The following is a 21,349-nucleotide window of genomic DNA, read 5'->3' as shown; positions in this document are numbered from 1 at the left end:
TTACGTTACTTACTCGATCAAACCACCTCACACCACACATTTTCCTCAAACATCTCATTTCCAGCACATCCATCCTCCTGCGCACAACTCTATCCATAGCCCACGCCTCGCAACCATACAACATTGTTGGAACCACTATTCCTTCAAACATACCCATTTTTGCTTTCCGAGATAATGTTCTCGACTTCCACACATTTTTCAAGGCTCCCAAAATTTTCGCCCCCTCCCCCACCCTATGATCCACTTCCGCTTCCATGGTTCCATCCGCTGACAGATCCACTCCCAGATATCTAAAACACTTCACTTCCTCCAGTTTTTCTCCATTCAAACTCACCTCCCAATTGACTTGACCCTCAACCCTACTGTACCTAATAACCTTGCTCTTATTCACATTTACTCTTAACTTCCTTCTTCCACACACTTTACCAAACTCAGTCACCAGCTTCTGCAGTTTCTCACATGAATCAGCCACCAGCGCTGTATCATCAGCGAACAACAACTGACTCACTTCCCAAGCTCTCTCATCCCCAACAGACTTCATACTTGCCCCTCTTTCCAGGACTCTTGCATTTACCTCCCTAACAACCCCATCCATAAACAAATTAAACAACCATGGAGACATCACACACCCCTGCCGCAAACCTACATTCACTGAGAACCAATCACTTTCCTCTCTTCCTACACGTACACATGCCTTACATCCTCGATAAAAACTTTTCACATCAGTATTTTCAACACAAAATGATTCAATGTTATCTCAATTACCTCAATTATGCATTAGTTATGACAGTAACACTCAACCATCCCTAAACATTTTACCCATTGTTATATATAATTCTTTAGACACTGTACAAGCAACTTCAAAAGAAAACTCCAATGACATTATTAGGCCCAAACAGGATAAAGTCCAGCAGGCCATTACTCTGAAAAGCATAAGCATATACTGATATTTATTTATTTATTATTTTATTTTGCTTTGTCGCTGTCTCCCGCATTTGCGAGGTAGCGCAAGGAAACAGACGAAAGAAATGGCCCAACCCACCCCCATACACATGTATATACACACACGTCCACACACGCAAATATACATACCTATACATCTCAATGTACACATATATATACACACAGACACATATATATATACCCATGCACACAATTCACACTGTCTGCCTTTATTCATTCCCATCGCCACCTCGCCACACATGGAATACCATCCCCCTCCCCCCTCATGTGTGCGAGGTAGCGCTAGGAAAAGACAACAAAGGCCCCATTCGTTCACACTCAGTCTCTAGCTGTCATGCAATAATGCCCAAAACCACAGCTCCCTTTCCACATCCAGGCCCCACACCTTTCCATGGTTTACCCCAGACGCTTCACATGCCCTGATTCAATCCACTGACAGCACGTCAACCCCGGTATACCACATCGATCCAATTCACTCTATTCCTTGCCCTCCTTTCACCCTCCTGCATGTTCAGGCCCCGATCACTCAAAATCTTTTTCACTCCATCTTTCCACCTCCAATTTGGTCTCCCACTTCTCCTCGTTCCCTCCACCTCCGACACATATATCCTCTTGGTCAATCTTTCCTCACTCATTCTCTCCATGTGCCCAAACCATTTCAAAACACCCTCTTCTGCTCTCTCAACCACGCTTTTTTTATTTCCACACATCTCTCTTACCCTTACATTACTTACTCGATCAAACCGCCTCACACCACACACTGTCCTCAAACATCTCATTTCCAGCACATCCACCCTCCTGCGCACAACTCTATCCACAGCCCACGCCTCGCAACCATACAACATTGTTGGAACCATTATTCCTTCAAACATACCCATTTTTGCTTCCCGAGATAATGTTCTCGACTTCCACACATTCTTCAAGGCTCTCAGGATTTTCGCCCCCTCCCCCACCCTATGATTCACTTCCGCTTCCATGGTTCCATCCGCTGCCAGATCCACTCCCAGATATATAAAACACTTTACTTCCTCCAGTTTTTCTCCATTCAAACTTACTCCCAATTGACTTGACCCTCAACCCTACTGTACCTAATAACCTTGCTCTTATTCACATCTACTCTTAACTTTCTTCTTTCACATACTTTACCTAACTCAGTCACCAGCTTCTGCAGTTTCTCACATGAATCAGCCACCAGCGCTGTATCATCAGCGAACAACAACTTACTCACTTCCCAAGCTCTCTCATCCACAACAGACTTCATACTTGCCCCTCTTTCCAAAACTCTTGCATTCACCTCCCTAACAACCCCATCCATAAACAAATTAAACAACCATGGAGACATCACACACCCCTGCCGCAAACCTACATTCACTGAGAACCAATCACTTTCCTCTCTTCCTACACGTACACGTTAATGATATGTAATACATTTCAGATCAGAACATTATACACTCTGAATAATACGAGATAAGGAATGTATAAATACTTATAACTCATACCTTAGTGAACAAGACAGGTGGATGTGGTTTAGGTACCATGACTTGCTGCAGTGATGTAACATAAATTGGAAAATCCAAGGAATTAACCTCACTGCAAATTTTCTGCACATACTCTGGCCCCATTCTTGGACAGCTGCTAACACAACTTTCTGTAAAGCCGCACAATCTGAGTTATCTTATTACATATAGATTTTTTCTAAAAAGATAAGTATAAACTTGACAGAAAGTCCAAAGAATAAAAGAGGGGGAAAAAGGGAAATTACTGAGGTTATAGGGTTAGGGGTATCTAACAACAAAATTCATGCAAATGAATGCATACTATATTACATCATGCACTATATCGTATGTCATGGGTGATGCATACTGGGAATTCTTGCTACTATGCTTCTATCTATCTAACTATATCTCTGATGCCTATTCCTTTCTGGGATTTGCTCAAGGGGGTGGCCATGGCAATAGAGTCTCCATAACTAGTGAACTCCAGGGCTACTTCTTAGCCTTTATGACACCCTTAACAGGCCACTGGCAGAGGGCACGTCTAGCACAGTGTTTGCTTAGGCTCCTACCCGCTGTTCCCACTGACTACTTCTACCTAAAGCTCCTGCCTAATGTTCCTACCTACTACTTCTACCTAATACTCCTGCTTAATGTTCCTACCAACTACTTCTACCCTATGTTTCTACATAATGCTCTTACCTAACTGTTCCAATCAACTTCTATCCATTGCTTATACCATTCTGCCAAAAGGCAGGGCTGGCACATAGCATTCACCACAGGATAATCGAGAGTAACGAAGAATGTACTTTGTGATTTAAGTTTTATCAAGTGTTATGTGTGACAAAGGGAGATTGTATGTTTGTGGACAGAATGCCAGTAGTCCACATGTGGGTGTGGCCGAATGAAAAGATAGCGATCTGGGTCAGAGGAGTGCAACTTGACAACCAGTGAAGTGCAATGTCACTATGCAGACACCACTGACCCTCATGATACCCAGGTGGGTAATACCAGTAGTATACCTTCTTAGTCACTGACTGCCTACCAACTACTACCTTCGGCCACTATGCATCTTTCTCTTAATTCATTGCTGATAATATACCTAAAGCATAATAACATCAAGAGGTCTCTCTCTCCTACCTCCTTCTTATATGAATGTACCTGGGAAAGTACACACTTTCATGGAGGGAATACCTGCAGAAAAGTGAAAAAAATATCAGTTTTGTAAACTGAAACACTTGCCTCTCTGGGGTGGTGTCTTGTAAGCATAAGAGACACTCAATAGCATATCTCTAAGAAAATCATGGTAAAGTGAAATCCTTCTAAGGAGAAAATCAACATCAGCAGCTTGCTCCGACACAGACATTACCACTAAATCCATGAATCTCTTCCAACCCTTAGTATTTCTAATAAGGAAGCACTGGCTGCCCTCATCCTTCACTAACCATTCAACTGAGGTTATGGTAGCTCATTTGCTTTGGGCCCACCCTTAGCCAATAAGAAACCACCACAGAGATGGCATCACTGATCCACATATTCCTAGCTGCTAAAAGCTCAGAATTCACAGTTCATGGATATCAACCCAAAAATGGTAGTGTACAGAGAAAGATTTCCTGAAAAAAGAAAGGGAAAGCAGGGTAGGGTAAAAAAATCAAGAATGCCTGCAAGCCAACACCTTAGAAAGAAAAGTTTTTCAAGTTTTAAAATCTACATATTTCTACTCTGCAGTCTGTCCCATCAGCATGAGAGCATGTACACATGAAGGCACATTGTTTAGTGAAAACCTTTAGGATACAAAGACTAAAGCTAAAGGCAAAAATCAATACCTTCAATGGCAATTTAGAGGCACACTGAAATCTCTCTCCTGAAAGAAGAGTCCCCAGAGCCATGCATGGTCTAAATTAAGGTAAAGGAGAGAGCAATACAGGGTTGAAGAGTCACTGAGTCCCTTAATAGAATAATGAAGGGTAAAGGCGTAAGTATGGAAGTGAAGAGAGGATTAAGGGATAGCATAGTCCTCCCAACCCTGACCTATGCAGCCGAAACATGAACGTGGAATAAGGGGCAGAGGTCAAGATTCAATGCTGTGGAAATGAGCTATTGAGAAGAGCATGTGGTGCACCTAGATGGAATGAAGAAAGAAATGAAAGGGTGTATGGGAGATCTGGTATGGCAAGGAATCCAAAGGAAGTGAATTGTAGAGTGGGAGAATGGGTGAAAAGTAATACTTTGAGGAGGTTTAGGCATGTGGAAAGAATGCAAGACTGGGGGTTTACGAGGAGAGTGTATGATAATACAATTAAAGGGGTTGGTGTGAGTGGGAGACTGCCTGTGACATGGGAAAATAGGGTTGAGGAATACTGATGGGAGAGAATGAAGACTAATGAGTGGAATGGTGTATGAGAGGATGGCATGTAAGGACAAGTGGAGACTCTTTTGCTGTGGCCACTCCTTGATGAGAGTACCTGGAGGGAATAGGCAGCAAAAATACAGATAGACAAATAGATATATATGAGGTGGCTCTCTTTCTCTATTAGCCAAAATGCCTTCCTTCTTATCAACTCCCTTCAACCATCCCTTTCCATCCGCAGTGATGCTGTTTCCTTTTTTTTGGCCACTGCCCTCATAAGCTGTCTGTATAAGTCTGACTGCTGTTTCCCATAGTTTCTATGGAGATCAGCCACATTAGGATTAACCATTATGATTTCTCCTTGCCTCTTAGAGTAAGGATGTGGTGTTCCACCTCTTGTCTTTCTTCCTATGACCTTTCCACCTTTAAGGGCAAGCTTTTTCCCAAGCTATGTTGGTGACTATAATATCAAACCATTACTTATCATCATTGTATGAATATCATCTATAATCAGTATATATCATGTAATATGTACAATTCTTTCCTAGCAGCACAGTATGGATATAACTCTTGGACCCTGAATGCTACAGAATGGAGGGGAGTGGTTGAGTAAGAAGAGAAAGACATGAGACCAACATGTTGAGTGAGGTAGGTTGATCATATAAGATGTGACACCATCAGAGTGAGGTGTGGAAGGAAGCACAGTCTACTTGTAAGAGCCTACAAGTGTGGTTTAAGTGATTTGGACATATGAACACCTGATATGGAAAGGATGAGTGAAGAAAGATTGACAAAGAGGACTTTCATGGCAGAGGTGGAGACAGTAAGAAAATGGGGAAGGGGTTAGATTGATGGAATGAGGAAGCTTTGAGTTCCTAGAGCCTGAACATTCAATTCAAGGAAGGCGGAAGGCAAACATAGGACAAAGCAAATTGGAGTGATGAGGTATATGAGAAGTATATGCTATCAATGGGCTGAATCATGGCATGTAAAAAGGTCTGAAGAAATTATGGAATTGGTTTGTGGGGCTTAGCAACGAAAGGTGGGTTTTGATTTTGGTGCATTACATATGAAAGTCAGAGAATGGATTGAGCAAATGAGGCCACTGTTCATCTGATTTTGGCTCTGTTGCACTGAGGGGGGAAAAGGCAAACAAATATGAAGAAAGTCTAACGTAACTGTTCATCATTTTTCACCTTAGTTTGGTAGTGTCTCAAACAGAAAACTGTGCTTTAATAGGAAAATCTATATTTGCCTACTTCCTCTGTACTTTCTTTTGGAGAGTATTAAAATAGAAGGGGAAGATTTGCAGACCCTTCTGCTCTTGGACCTCTTTGTAGCCTTTTGTGACATGTGGGAGATACAAGGGTATTGTTCTTTCTTCACTATTCCCAGGGATAATACAAAATCTTTTCTTACTTAAAGCTAAGACTTTAAACACAGACAGAAGTCCTCACTGGGATCAATCCTTGAATGAAAGAGGGACAAAACACAGAAGAAAAAAGGAAAAGAGAAATATTAAGAACTTGAAAAAATTATAATCTTGGTCTTTTAAAAGGGATCAGTTATATTGTTTGGAAAGAACTGTTTTGGAGACAATTTAAAAAGAATCTTAGAACTTGGCATAACACAAACAAAAACAGATACTGAAGCAGCTTACCCATGACTTGACAAAGACCGAAAGGTAATTATAAAACAAAGTAGCTATCCATGTACAGTATGGGCTTGCTAATGGCAAAGGAACACAGGCAGCCAGCTCTTGAAAGCACAAACTAAAGTAATACAGTATCTAAAGAAAAGAGTTTGAAAATTAAAAAGCACTTCATACAAAAAGTCCGTCAAGTTCTGAGGTCAGAGAGTGAGAGTTAATAAGTCAGACTTAAACTCAACTCTGTTACATGAGTACTTGGAGCTAGAACAGTCTAAAGGTGAGAGAAGTACTCCATACTAGGACAACCTAATGCTTTTATAACTACATAAACTTCTAATGAGAGAAGAACTTCTGCCATCTGAATAAAATCCCAGTCTTTCAAAGGTAGACATGGCTACCTGTGTAAAGAAGAGTTCCTAAGATGGACCAAACATTACCATGATATCAAGTATGCTCTGTATGTTCAGTAGCCAAACCACAGACCCATCAAGAGATATAAGACACATTAAAAAGATTTAAAAACAAGAAAAGAGAAAGAAGAGGTTTTAGAAGTATTAAACTTCAGTATCTTATGTCTGTAACACTGGAAAATCCTGTCTTCCTGATTTTAAATGAATTCATTGGAGAAAATGAGATGAGACATAGAAAAGGCAAGGAAAAATGGAGCAGGTTCAATGTGAAGTTGGAAAATGCTAAGCTTTGTCATCATTGTATAAATAAACAGAGTTATTTGCAACAGAAAGAAGGTTGCTAATATAAATTAAAGGAAAGAAATGGGCCAGAACCCTGTGGAAAACCAGCACTGATAGGAAGAGAAAAGAGGTTGAACCATAAACAATTATGGAAATGGACCAATCAGAGAGAAAACTGGAAATAATAAAGGAAGAAAACCAAAACAGAGCTCGGAAAAAGCTACCTATGCCAGGACTTTCAAAAGCCTTGAAAATATCATGGGCTATAAAAACAGATTGAATAAAATCTCTGAAAGACAATGGTCAGACATTAACAGCAAAAGAAATGCTACCAATTCTGGATCTTGCTTCAAAAACTCATACTAAAGAGAAAAATAATATGAGATTCAAAATGTTTATGGAAATGAGGGTCTGAAAGAGATTCAAAGGCTCTAAAGAAAGTAGAAATCCAAGCAAAAATATGACAGTTCAGAGGATTTTGATACAGGTATATTTTCCTGCGGCTGGTACTCCTCTGGGTACATTTGGCCACCTGATCTGTTACCAATAATACCTAAATCAGTGTATTACATGGCATTCTGCACATTACAATATTTTACAGTAGACACCATTATTATCTATCCAAACATACCATCTACATAGAGAAAGGTCGGTTCAAATCGCAGCCTTTTGTGAGAATTTTCATTAAGGCCCTCACGTAACAAATGAAGTAGGGCAGTGGAGGATGCTCCCCCTGATGTAGCCACTAGCACACGGTCACCAGCATGAATTTGCTTTGACTTGCCAATGGTAGATCGAAACTTGTGCACAAAATACAACAAGAAGCACAACCTGAAATTACACGAATATTCATAAAAACACAATTAAGAAATATATAATATTTTTTTTTTTTTCCCAAAAGAAGGAACAGAGAAGGGGGCCAGGTGAGGATATTCCCTCAAAGGCCCAGTCCTCTGTTCTTAACACTACCTCGCTAACACGGGAAACGGCGAATAGTTTAAAAAAAAAAATATATATATACATATTATCCCTGGGGATAGGGGATTAAGAATACTTCTCACGTATTCCCTGCGTGTCGTAGAAGGTGACTAAAAGGGGAGGGAGCGGGGGCTGGAAATCCTCCCCTCTCGTTTTTTTTTAATTTTCCAAAAGAGGGAACAGAGAATTGGGCCAGGTGAGGGTATTCCCTCAAAGGCCCAGTCCTCTGTTCTTAAAGCTACCTCGCTAATGCGGGAAATGGCGAATAGTTTGAAAGAAAGAAAAAAAAAAATATATATATATATATATATATATATATATATATATATATATATATATATATATATATATTTTTTTTTTTCTTTTTTTAGTCGCTGTCTCCCGCGTTTGCGAGGTAGTGCAAGGAAACAGACGAAAGAAATGGCCCAACCCACCCCCATACACATGTATATACACACACGTCCACACACGCAAATATACATACCTATACATCTCAATGTACACATATATATACACACACACACATACATATATACCCATGCACACAATTCACACTGTCTGCCTTTATTCATTCCCATCGCCACCTCACCACACATGGAATACCATCCCCCTCCCCCCTCATGTGTGCGGGGTAGCGCTAGGAAAAGACAACAAAGGCCTCATTCGTTCACACTCAGTCTCTAGCTGTCATGCAATAATGCCCAAAACCACAGCTCCCTTTCCACATCCAGGCCCCACACAGCTTTCCATGGTTTACCCCAGACGCTTCACATGCCCTGATTCAATCCACTGACAGCACGTCAACCCCGGTATACCACATCGATCCAATTCACTCTATTCCTTGCCCTCCTTTCACCCTCCTGCATGTTCAGGCCCCGATCACACAAAATCTTTTTCACTCCATCTTTCCACCTCCAATTTGGTCTCCCACTTCTCGTTCCCTCCACCTCCGACACATATATCCTCTTGGTCAATCTTTCCTCACTCATTCTCTCCATGTGCCCAAACCATTTCAAAACACCCTCTTCTGCTCTCTCAACCACGCTCATTTTATTTCCACACATCTCTCTTACCCTTACATTACTTACTCGATCAAACCACCTCACACCACACATTGTCCTCAAACATCTCATTTCCAGCACATCCACCCTCCTGTGCACAACTCTATCCATAGCCCACGCCTCGCAACCATACAACATTGTTGGAACCACTATTCCTTGAAACATACCCATTTTTGCTTTCTGAGATAATGTTCTCGACTTCCACACATTCTTCAAGGCTCCCAGGATTTTCGCCCCCTCCCCCACCCTATGATTCACTTCCACTTCCATGGTTCCATCCGCTGCCAGATCCACTCCCAGATATATAAAACACTTTACTTCCTCCAGTTTTTCTCCATTCAAACTTACCTCCCAATTGACTTGACCCTCAACCCTACTGTACCTAATAACCTTGCTCTTATTCACATCTACTCTTAACTTTCTTCTTTCACACACTTTACCAAACTCAGTCACCAGCTTCTGCAGTTTCTCACATGAATCAGCAACCAGCGCTATATCATCAGCGAACAACAACTGACTCACTTCCCAAGCTCTCTCATCCCCAACAGACTTCATTCTTGCCCCTCTTTCCAAAACTCTTGCATTCACCTCCCTAACAACCCCATCCATAAACAAATTAAACAACCATGGAGACATCACACACCCCTGCCGCAAACCTACATTCACTGAGAACCAATCACTTTCCTCTCTTCCTACACGTACACATGCCTTACATCCTCGATAAAAACTTTTCACTGCTTCTAACAACTTGCCACCCACACCATATATTCTTAATACCTTCCACAGAGCATCTCTATCAACTCTATCATATGCCTTCTCCAGATCCATAAATGCTACATACAAATCCATTTGCTTTTCTAAGTATTTCTCACATACATTTTTCAAAGCAAACACCTGATCCACACATCCTCTACCACTTCTGAAACCACACTACTCTTCCCCAATCTGATGCTCTGTACATGCCTTCACCCTCTCAATCAATACCCTCCCATATAATTTACCAGGAATACTCAACAAACTTATACCTCAGTAATTTGACACTCACTCTTAACCCCTTTGCCTTTGTACAATGGCACTATGCACGCATTCCGCCAATCCTCAGGCACCTCACCATGAGTCATACATACATTAAATAACCTTACCAACCACTCAACAATACAGTTACTCCCTTTTTTAATAAATTCCACTGCAATACCATCCAAACCTGCTGCCTTGCCAGCTTTCATCTTCCGCAAAGCTTTTACTACCTCTTCTCTATTTACCAAATCATTTTCCCCAACCCTCTCACTTTGAACACCACCTTGACCAAGACACCCTATATCTGCCACTCTATCATCAAACACATTCAACAAACCTTCAAAATATATATATATATATATATATATATATATATATATATATATATATATATATATATATATATGTTTCTTAGCACTACCTCGCTAGTGTGGGAAATGGCAAATATGTATGAAAATATGTTTTTTCAATTATCATCACACATGATTGCCATTTCCTACATCAGCGAGGCAGCACCAGAAAACAGAAGAAGAAAGACCCATCAAATCATATACACACACACACACATATATATATGCTCATACACATACATATACATATACATATCAACATATACACAAAAACATACATACAAATACACATACACAGCCATATACATATATACACAAGTACATATTCATATTTGTGTGCTTTCATTCTGGTGCCATCCCGCCCCACAGAAAACAGCATCGCCACCCCTGGTATAGGTTGCGAGAGGAGGATAGACTAAATTACAATGGTAATAGATGCTTTTGGTTAAGAACCAAAATGTTTTTTGTAGAAATCAAATCAGCAAAATCTCTTTTCATGAATGTATCCTTAATCTTATGAAGAACAGCTCTCATGTAATTCCAAGCAGAAATGATAGCACTATAGAAAAGGATTCAGAAGCGAAATTTTTCAACACTCAAAATGCTCTGTCCCTGATGTGACAGGTATCAGAGAAAGAGTGATCAAATCATGATTTGGGAGAGCATGATCTGGTACAAGAAAGGACAGAGTACTTAATCCCAATTAAGATAACCTCTACTATTACAATCAGCAGATCTGGGGGCATCCACCCAGCAAAGCAGTATCTGTCCAAAGGGAAGTTAGTAAAAGAGCTGCACAGGTATGACTGCTGAGCTCTCCTAAAGTGCCAAGGTTGGTATTTCAAGGGGTTATAGGGGCTGGGTGTACCCAATGGGAAGTGACATATAAGATTGTGGTTGAAGGAAATCTAACGGAGAAGAAATAGCAAATGTAAAGTGGGAGAGTCCAGAAGTGAAAAAGTGATCACTATTGTCAGGATAGTGGTAATGATGTAGGGAACTTATTAATCTTTTTTAAGTCTTTCTGGGAGAAATAATTTTCTCGGTTTACAGTTTCCATCTTTTGGTCACATTCACTCTAACCCCTTTTCCTACTGGCTTTTGATTCAAAATGCATATCTTCTGCATATATCAATATGCAAAACTGAACTAGCACTTCTAAGTCTACCATCCACAATTCAGCTCAATGCAAGCTTAAGTATTAATACAATTCTTTCTGATGAAAGGCTGAATGTAAAGACAAAACTGCAAAAATTCAACTGTATAAGTTTGAGGTTGTTCTAGGCTGCCATTCACACAATGCACACATTTCTTCCCATCACCTCCTCAAAAAGTACAAAAGAAAAAAATCAATATTTACAAAACAGGTTCATCTGTCTTCAACATGACCATATAAGCAACTCAAAAATGCCTACCTGCAGTATGCATCCTTGACTCTCAATACAACTTCTGCCTTTGATGTACCACATTTCCGGCAGACAACATCCCCTCTGGAAGGAACAGCTCAAGCTATTAATGTGAAGTGATACCATTTACCTTTATTTTGAACTTTTACATAGAAATGTATAATGCTATATTCACAGATATCAATTAAAAAAGGGAGTATAACCAAATCTATGGTTACAACTGGATGAGTTTTTCTGCAGTCCCATATCATAATCATGAGCAATCCAGATATACCTACATATGGTAACATAAAAAATTATATAAATATATCTATAAACATTCTATTTCACATTCTAACAGTATGGAAAAGCAAATATAAAGTGTAAGTGAATAGTAAAATGAGTAAATGTATCATCATTAAAACAATGAACAGTTATTCCATCTGAAATATAAATTGCTTAAAGTCCTCAAAATACTATGTGCAAGATTGAAGATTAAAATTCTGCAACTAAAGTGACTTTAGAATAATAGAGAATCATGTACTCCAAACCATATTCCAGATATCACATAACATCTTGCTTATTTCTGTTGTATACAGGTCACTTTAGGTAAATACTAATCATATATGATATGTTGTAAAAGGATTAGTGAAACCTTAATCAATGAGTGTGCAAATCATTCACGATAGATATGTGGCAACGAAAATGCTGATTCTCGATGAAAGCTAAGAAGGTATAAAGCAACTAAAGGAAATACCCAAGATGGGTAACTCCTCAAACGAGAAAGACCATGTAGAATGAAGTTAACAGATGAGTCAATACTGACGTTCAGGTTGGAGGAGGAACATTTGAACAGTGGAAACTGGAGCTAAGAAATGGAAGCATGTTAAAAAGCTAACTGAATGTATTGGACTTGTTCAATGCAAGTATAAAAGCAAAATAAGAAAATTAAAAGATACAGGCAAGACAACCTTTTATATCAAACGTTCCCATTTCAGGAACATGCAATTAAAATGCAGTAACGCGTGATCTTTAATTTGTATATGAATGTACAAAGTACACATCTTACCTAATATTTAAATGACCACAAACAATGTTTTCTTTCAATGTAGCTTAGACATTGAAGCTTATTGATACAGTGGTTAAATTGATGAGAACTGCTATTGACGTTTGTGTAAATAAATTATACATTTCCTTTTTTCCATAGCCAGAGGTTGAACCATTATGTGACATTCATTTTTTTCATTCATTTCAAGCTAGAAGTTTCAGTTTTCTAAATTGTTTCTTACATTTTTCATATGTATATATATGTATGTGTGTGTGTGTATATGTGCGTATGTATGTGTATGTGTATGTGTGTGTGTGTGTATATGTATATATATATATGTATATTATCCCTGGGGATAGGGGTGAAAGAATACTTCCCACGTATTCCTCGCGTGTCATAGAAAGCGACTAGAGGGGACGGGAGCGGGGGGCCAGAAATCCTCCCCTCCTTGTATTAACTTTCTAAAATGGGAAACAGAAGAAGGAGTCACGCGGGGAGTGCTCATCCTCCTCGAAGGCTCAGAGTGGGATGCCTAAATGTGTGTGGATGTAACCAAGATGTGAAAAAAGGAGAGATAGGTAGTATGTTTGAGGAAAGGAACCTGGATGTTTTGGCTCTGAGTGAAACGAAGCTCAAGGGTAAAGGGGAAGAGTGGTTTGGGAATGTCTGGGGAGTAAAGTCAGGGGTTAGTGAGAGGACAAGAGCAAGGGAAGGAGTAGCAATACTCCTGAAACAGGAGTTGTGGGAGTATGTGATAGAGTGTAAGAAAGTAAATTCTCGATTAATATGGGTAAAACTGAAAGTTGATGGAGAGAGGTGGGTGATTATTGGTGCATATGCACCTGGGCATGAGAAGAAAGATCAAGAGAGGCAAGTGTTTTGGGAGCAGCTGAATGAGTGTGTTAGTGGTTTTGATGCACGAGACCGGGTTATAGTGATGGGTGATTTGAATGCAAAGGTGAGTAATGTGGCAGTTGAGGGAATAATTGGTATACATGGGGTGTTCAGTGTTGTAAATGGAAATGGTGAAGAGCTTGTAGATTTATGTGCTGAAAAAGGACTGATGATTGGGAATACCTGGTTTAAAAAGCGAGATATACATAAGTATACTTATGTAAGTAGGAGAGATGGCCAGAGAGCGTTATTGGATTACGTGTTAATTGACAGGCGTGCGAAAGAGAGACTTTTGGATGTTAATGTGCTGAGAGGTGCAACTGGAGGGATGTCTGATCATTATCTTGTGGAGGCTAAGGTGAAGATTTGTATGGGTTTTCAGAAAAGAAGAGTGAATGTTGGGGTGAAGAGGGTGGTGAGAGTAAGTGAGCTTGAGAAGGAGACCTGTGTGAGGAAGTACCAGGAGAGACTGAGTACAGAATGGAAAAAGGTGAGAACAATGGAAGCAAGGGGAGTGGGGGAGGAATGGGATGTATTAAGGGAATCAGTGATGGATTGCGCAAAAGATGCTTGTGGCATGAGAAGAGTGGGAGATGGGTTGATTAGAAAGGGTAGTGAGTGGTGGGATGAAGAAGTAAGAGTATTAGTGAAAGAGAAGAGAGAGGCATTTGGACGATTTTTGCAGGGAAAAAATGCAATTGAGTGGGAGATGTATAAAAGAAAGAGACAGGAGGTCAAGAGAAAGGTGCAAGAGGTGAAAAAAAGGGCAAATGAGAGTTGGGGTGAGAGAGTATCATTAAATTTTAGGGAGAATAAAAAGATGTTCTGGAAGGAGGTAAATAAAGTGCGTAAGACAAGGGAGCAAATGGGAACTTCAGTGAAGGGCGCAAATGGGGAGGTCATAACAAGTAGTGGTGATGTGAGAAGGAGATGGAGTGAGTATTTTGAAGGTTTGTTGAATGTGTTTGATGATAGAGTGGCAGATATAGGGTGTTTTGGTCAAGGTGTTGTGCAAAGTGAGAGGGTTAGGGAAAATGATTTGGTAAACAGAGAAGAGGTAGTGAAAGCTTTGCGGAAGATGAAAGCTGGCAAGACAGCAGGTTTGGATGGTATTGCAGTGGAATTTATTAAAAAAGGGGGTGACTGTATTGTTGACTGGTTGGTAAGGTTATTTAATGTATGTATGACTCATGGTGAGGTGCCTGAGGATTGGCGGAATGCGTGCATAGTGCCATTGTACAAAGGCAAAGGGGATAAGAGTGACTGCTCAAATTACAGAGGTATAAGTTTGTTGAGTATTCCTGGTAAATTATATGGGAGGGTATTGATTGAGAGGGTGAAGGCATGTACAGAGCATCAGATTGGGGAAGAGCAGTGTGGTTTCAGAAGTGGTAGAGGATGTGTGGATCAGGTGTTTGCTTTGAAGAATGTATGTGAGAAATACTTAGAAAAGCAAATGGATTTGTATGTAGCATTTATGGATCTGGAGAAGGCATATGATAGAGTTGATAGAGATGCTCTGTGGAAGGTATTAAGAATATATGGTGTGGGAGGAAAGTTGTTAGAAGCAGTGAAAAGTTTTTATCGAGGATGTAAGGCATGTGTACGTGTAGGAAGAGAGGAAAGTGATTGGTTCTCAGTGAATGTAGGTTTGCGGCAGGGGTGTGTGATGTCTCCATGGTTGTTTAATTTGTTTATGGATGGGGTTGTTAGGGAGGTAAATGCAAGAGTTTTGGAAAGAGGGGCAAGTATGAAGTCTGTTGTGGATGAGAGAGCTTGGGAAGTGAGTCAGTTGTTGTTCGCTGATGATACAGCGCTGGTGGCTGATTCATGTGAGAAACTGCAGAAGCTGGTGACTGAGTTTGGTAAAGTGTGTGGAAGAAGAAAGTTAAGAGTAAATGTGAATAAGAGAAAGGTTATTAGGTACAGTAGGGTTGAGGGTCAAGTCAATTGGGAGGTGAGTTTGAATGGAGAAAAACTGGAGGAAGTGAAGTGTTTTAGATATCTGGGAGTGGATCTGGCAGCGGATGGAACCATGGAAGCGGAAGTGGATCATAGGGTGGGGGAGGGGGTGAAAATTCTGGGGGCCTTGAAGAATGTGTGGAAGTCGAGAACATTATCTCGGAATGCAAAAATGGGTATGTTTGAAGGAATAGTGGTTCCAACAATGTTGTATGGTTGCGAGGCGTGGGCTATGGATAGATTTGTGCGCAGGAGGATGGATGTGCTGGAAATGAGATGTTTGAGGACAATGTGTGGTGTGAGGTGGTTTGATCGAGTGAGTAACGTAAGGGTAAGAGAGATGTGTGGAAATAAAAAGAGCGTGGTTGAGAGAGCAGAAGAGGGTGTTTTGAAGTGGTTTGGGCACATGGAGAGGATGAGTGAGGAAAGATTGACCAAGAGGATATATGTGTCGGAGGTGGAGGGAGCAAGGAGAAGAGGGAGACCAAATTGGAGGTGGAAAGATGGAGTGAAAAAGATTTTGTGTGCTCGGGGCCTGAACATGCAGGAGGGTGAAAGGAGGGCAAGGAATAGAGTGAATTGGAGCGATGTGGTATACCGGGGTTGACGTGCTGTCAGTGGATTGAATCAAGGCATGTGAAGCGTCTGGGGTAAACCATGGAAAGCTGTGTAGGTATGTATATTTGCGTGTGTGGACGTATGTATATACATGTGTATGGGGGGGTTGGGCCATTTCTTTCGTCTGTTTCCTTGCGCTACCTCGCAAACGCGGGAGACAGCAACAAAGTAAAAAAAAAAAAAAAAAAATATGATAATCATCAGTAACTATCTTTTAACTGCATCTTAATGTAACAGGAACACCACATTTGAAATAAACACTGGCAGATTCCAACTTACCTACTAATATCTAGACCTTCTGTGGCACGTGTCATTTCAGTCAATTCATCAGGATCAACACTACACATGGCTGCTGTTTTAGTATTCAAAATACTAAAAACTATCTGCTAAAGGAAAAATGAAAATGAGTTACAAGATATTTCACACCACTGTCACTTTATCAGCTATGTATAAGAGCTTTCCCAAAGCCATAATGCATGGTCCATGCCTAAAAGATATCAATACAGTTGTAATTTTACCTGAAAAAAAAATCCCAACTTTCCACAATATAGTGCACCTTGTGAGGGCCTACATAACATAAATGGGAGCTATAAAAAAATCTGAATTTCTGCTGAATATTAGCTGTAGAAAATACCTATACCAGTTTAAACCATAATCCCTATTTACAGTTCCATCTATAAATTCATATAAAGCCTATTTCCATTAAAACAGATTAAGTAATGTCTTTCAATACTCTTTTAAGCCAAATATAATTTCATAATTCCGTACAAAAAAAGAGACTTTCAGAAGCATGCCTTAATGAAGCCCATCCCTAAAAAAGAGAAATGCTCTAATCCTTCCAATAACTACCCCATTTCTTTAACTTCTGCTATCTCCCAAGTCATTAAAAGGATTCTGGTGAAACCTTTGTTGTGGCCCTCAACATTCCCAAAACATCTGACAGGGTGAGACAAAAGTCTTTGCTTTCTAAAATTCCTTTGTTTGGTTTTTCTGTTTTTCTCTGTTTCATAATGCATAGTCTCCTCTCCAGCTATTAAGTTGCAACAGTCTTTAATGGAATAACTTCCTCTCATATCCTACCAACATGATTGCTCCTCTGGGCTCTGTCTTATTGCAAACTCTTTCTTCTCTCCATAAATGCTCTCTTCAACTTCTAACCTTATTCGCTTACCAAGTAAATACATGGTGAAGTCTGCAAGGGGTCTTCACCACCACAGCCCAGGATAGGCTCAGGCTGTTGGACTAGGTCAGTGGCTGACTGAGCTCTTAGAAGCCACAGCCCTCAGGCTTACATAGCCCCTACAGCCTGGCTGGTCTGTTACACTTTGTAGGTACTTGTCCAGTGCACTCTTACACTTCTCTAAAAAGCATCCCATGCAGTTCCTGGTGGTAGCTGGCATGGTGTTGAAGAGTCTTGGGCCCAAGATATTTAAGGTGTTACCTCTTTTAGTGAAATTTGCACCTTTGGATCTCAATGGTAGTACCTTATAAAGCCTTCCATGCCTGTTACACCAGTGGAATTTTATTGCCGAAAGTAAGTTGTGAGCAATACCTTTTACGATTTTCCCGTATAGACGATGATAAACTTCTGTCTGTGCTTCTTGAGTATAGCCTCAAAGATTTCAGCTGTTCCTAGTAATATGAGCAAAGAATAATCCCTGAACACTTTATAATTCAGCAATTTTGCCTGCAATTTTGCCTATCATGTAGGGCACATGTTAGAATGCAGCAATATTCAATTCATGAAAATTTAGAATCTTGAGTATCATCACAGGTGTTTATTCCCTTGGTTTGAAGGTCTGCCATCCTTCTGCTTGAGGCAACTGTTGTTTTGTTGAGTCTGCAAAAGTTTAAGCTGTTAGACATCATTATTAGCTAAAAAGCCTATGTCTGTCTGGTATTCTGAGTTGTTTCTCATTTCTTCATTTTTCCATACTAAAGGAGTCGAAACGTATCTCCACTGAAAAGTAGGTTGTTCTTGTTTGCCCACTTATGTCTTTTTGTAGCTTTTCAGCACCCTCTAGTGATGCAATTTTCATTATTACTCTTGTATTATATGCAAAAGATGTAATGAAACTGTGGCTCATCAATGTCAGACATAAGAAAGAGAAACAAAAGAGGTATAGGAACAGTTCATTAGGGGACTAAGCTATTTACCATGGAAGCACTGGAGATGCCATGATTTACACCTACATGTTGTGATCTTGTTTGTTAAAAAGTGAAATATCCCCCTCCCAATTTTTCCAGTTATTCCCGTCTTTTGCATGTTATATGCTACAACTATAAACATTCACCTGTTGCTTTTTCTGATTTTATAGAGCTTTATTTGGTTTGTATGCTGATATAAAAAGCAAATGATGCTGTAATAAGTAAAACAAACCTGACTGTAGAATGTAGAAATGCTTAAAATGCTTTAATATCCAAACATATTAGTGAATGCCACCAGGCCTCGTGTGAATCCAACTTAATCCAAGTTTTGGAAATATGATGGGTAAGTTCATATGTTTACATGATTTTAGGATTCAGATTGATGCTAATGAAATTCCTCCCATATAGGGTCAGATTCTTAAGTCTCTCTAGACGTATGACTTCACTGTGTACATTGCCAACCAAATGAAATAAAATCTCGGAGATAACAGGATTAATGTACTAATGATAATGCTTACTTCTTCAGAAATGCAGTTTTCAAATGTTAAAAGTTTAAATTCTTTGATTTACACATTTTACAAAATTATAGTATCAGTAACCTCACATTCATATCTAAAGATAATTTCAAAAGGTAATAAAGCATAATTCCCATTTACATCATTCCTTAAAGTAGCAATAGCGATTCCAGGCGAGAAAAACTAAGATATCAAACCTATAAAAGTAGTATCCCATTTCTACTTTTACCTTTATCAGCATATATTTCAACAAGATCTATAAAGTTTACTTTTGGAAAAATTACCAAATATACTCCCACCCACTTCTAACACAGTGGAGTCAACGGGAGAAATTTTATTCCACTTCCCAAGGTTATTTCTCTGGTGTCCTTAAACAGTAACTTAACCCAAATTGATACCACTGGGAGTGATCGGGGTAAAATGGAGGTAAATCACTTCCCCCAGTAATCATGAAAAGTCCCTTAAGAAACACCTGAGTTTCATTCAAATCGATATGTTTGTGGTACTCATGTACAATTTTACTAAAAAGTAATACGATGGAATAAGATGGCTCAAAGAAAGTAAAGAATTATCTACTTACCACAAAAAGTGGTAAGTAGACAGAAAGAAAGGAACTGGACTTAGCTTAAACAGAGCACATGGTGAACTGTGGTTACCTTGAAGTTAACCCTTTCGGTGTATGCTTAATACTCCTTCAGTGATGTAATCTTCTCTATAGCACACCAGTCAAGTTATCTGTCCAACTGCATCGCCCATACTTCAGATCAATTCGTCCACTGTGGTATGGTAGTTTCTTGTAATATGAGAGGAATTCTTGCATCACACAGCATGTAATATGAACAGCAAAGATCGTGAATATAAATGTTTACATGTTGTTGTTGACATGGAGAACGTATTGCTTTGTACCGGCACCTCCTAAATTTGTATATATATATATATATATATATATATATATATATATATATATATATATATATATATATATATATATATATATATATATTTCTTTTTTTTTTTTTTTTTCATACTATTCGCCATTTCCCGCATTAGCGAGGTAGCGTTAAGAACAGAGGACTGGGCCTTTGAGGGAATATCGTCATATGGCCCCCTTCTCTGTTCCTTCTTTTGGAAAATTTAAAAAAAAAATGAGAGGGGAGGATTTCCAGCCCCCCGCTCCCTTCCCTTTTAGTTGCCCTCCACGACACGCAGGGAATACGTGGGAAGTATTCTTTCTCCCCTATATATATTTATCTATTTATTCATTTTGCTCTGTCGCTGTCTTTATCTTGCTTTGTCGGTGTCTCCCGCATTTGTGAGGCAGCGCAAGGAAACAGACGAAAGAAATGGCCCAACCCACCCCCATACACACGTATATACACACACGTCCACACACCCAAAACATACACAAAAACATACACACCTATACATCTCAATGTACACACACATATACACACACAGACACATACACATATACCCATGCACACAATTCACACTGCCTGCCCCCACTCATTCCCATCGCCACATCGCCACACATATATATATATATATATTAGCTTCAACATAATCCATACAGCGAACATTCCAAATGAGTTAAGAATTTCCATTACAAATATGATACTAAAGTTTAAAAAGACTAGCTAGAGCAAAAGAACTAAGGCCAATAGTACACATATACAATACAAAACTTCAATGTCAGTAGAAATATGAAGGTTGCATTAATTTGTTAAGGACTACAAAGTGCATCCAATATCCATATTACATAATTACATTTATTAAGGGTACAGAAGATGTATTAGTAACAATAAGTGTAAAAAATTAAAGCTAAACATAACATGCAGGAAAAACAGGGATGAACAGGCACTTCCACACTGTTTCACTTATACATAAAATTATACATAAAATGCAGAAATAAGGGGAAAATGGTGAAGATTATTATTTCAAGCTAACTTTTCGCTGAAAATGATGGAGTGATACTAACAAAACAATAGAAGAGGCTTAAAACATTGTTGGACATGCTGAATACAGGGAGTGCATAGCAATATTACTTATATCAGTGAATACAGTAGCATTTTATATTACAGTCCACGAATAGTAATATTACATATTACAAAATAATGATATTACAGAAGTAATGTAATTATCTTCGATATGAATATATAAGTCAGAGAAGGTACGTAGAAGGAACACAAGAAATTAAATACCAAGAAATCATAATAACTATCAA

The 21,349-nt window shown here is 39.4% G+C and overlaps 1 protein-coding gene across 2 annotated transcripts in view; it reads right to left on the bottom strand.

The window, feature by feature from the left end:
• LOC139767244 (cytoplasmic tRNA 2-thiolation protein 2-A-like) overlaps positions 1–19,976 on the bottom strand; it is a 32,193-nt gene extending 12,217 nt beyond the window's left edge. Inside the window, exons 1-5 of one of the 2 annotated variants that reach the window (XM_071696405.1) lie at positions 19,782–19,976; positions 16,742–16,845; positions 11,971–12,045; positions 7,781–7,980; positions 2,463–2,611 (exon numbers count right to left, since the gene is read on the bottom strand). In XM_071696405.1, coding sequence (XP_071552506.1) covers positions 2,463–2,611; positions 7,781–7,980; positions 11,971–12,045; positions 16,742–16,809 — 492 coding nt within the window. In that variant the 5' untranslated portion in view covers positions 16,810–16,845; positions 19,782–19,976. Of the gene's footprint in view, positions 1–2,462; positions 2,612–7,780; positions 7,981–11,970; positions 12,046–16,741; positions 16,849–19,781 lie in introns of both variants that reach the window. The other variant, XM_071696397.1, reaches the window with a different exon arrangement.
• Positions 19,977–21,349: the final 1,373 nt, after the last annotated feature.

This window comes from Panulirus ornatus, chromosome 4 (genome assembly GCF_036320965.1).
Source record: "Panulirus ornatus isolate Po-2019 chromosome 4, ASM3632096v1, whole genome shotgun sequence".
Taxonomy (NCBI): domain Eukaryota; kingdom Metazoa; phylum Arthropoda; class Malacostraca; order Decapoda; family Palinuridae; genus Panulirus; species Panulirus ornatus.
This window is presented reverse-complemented; position numbering and strand designations above follow the sequence as displayed.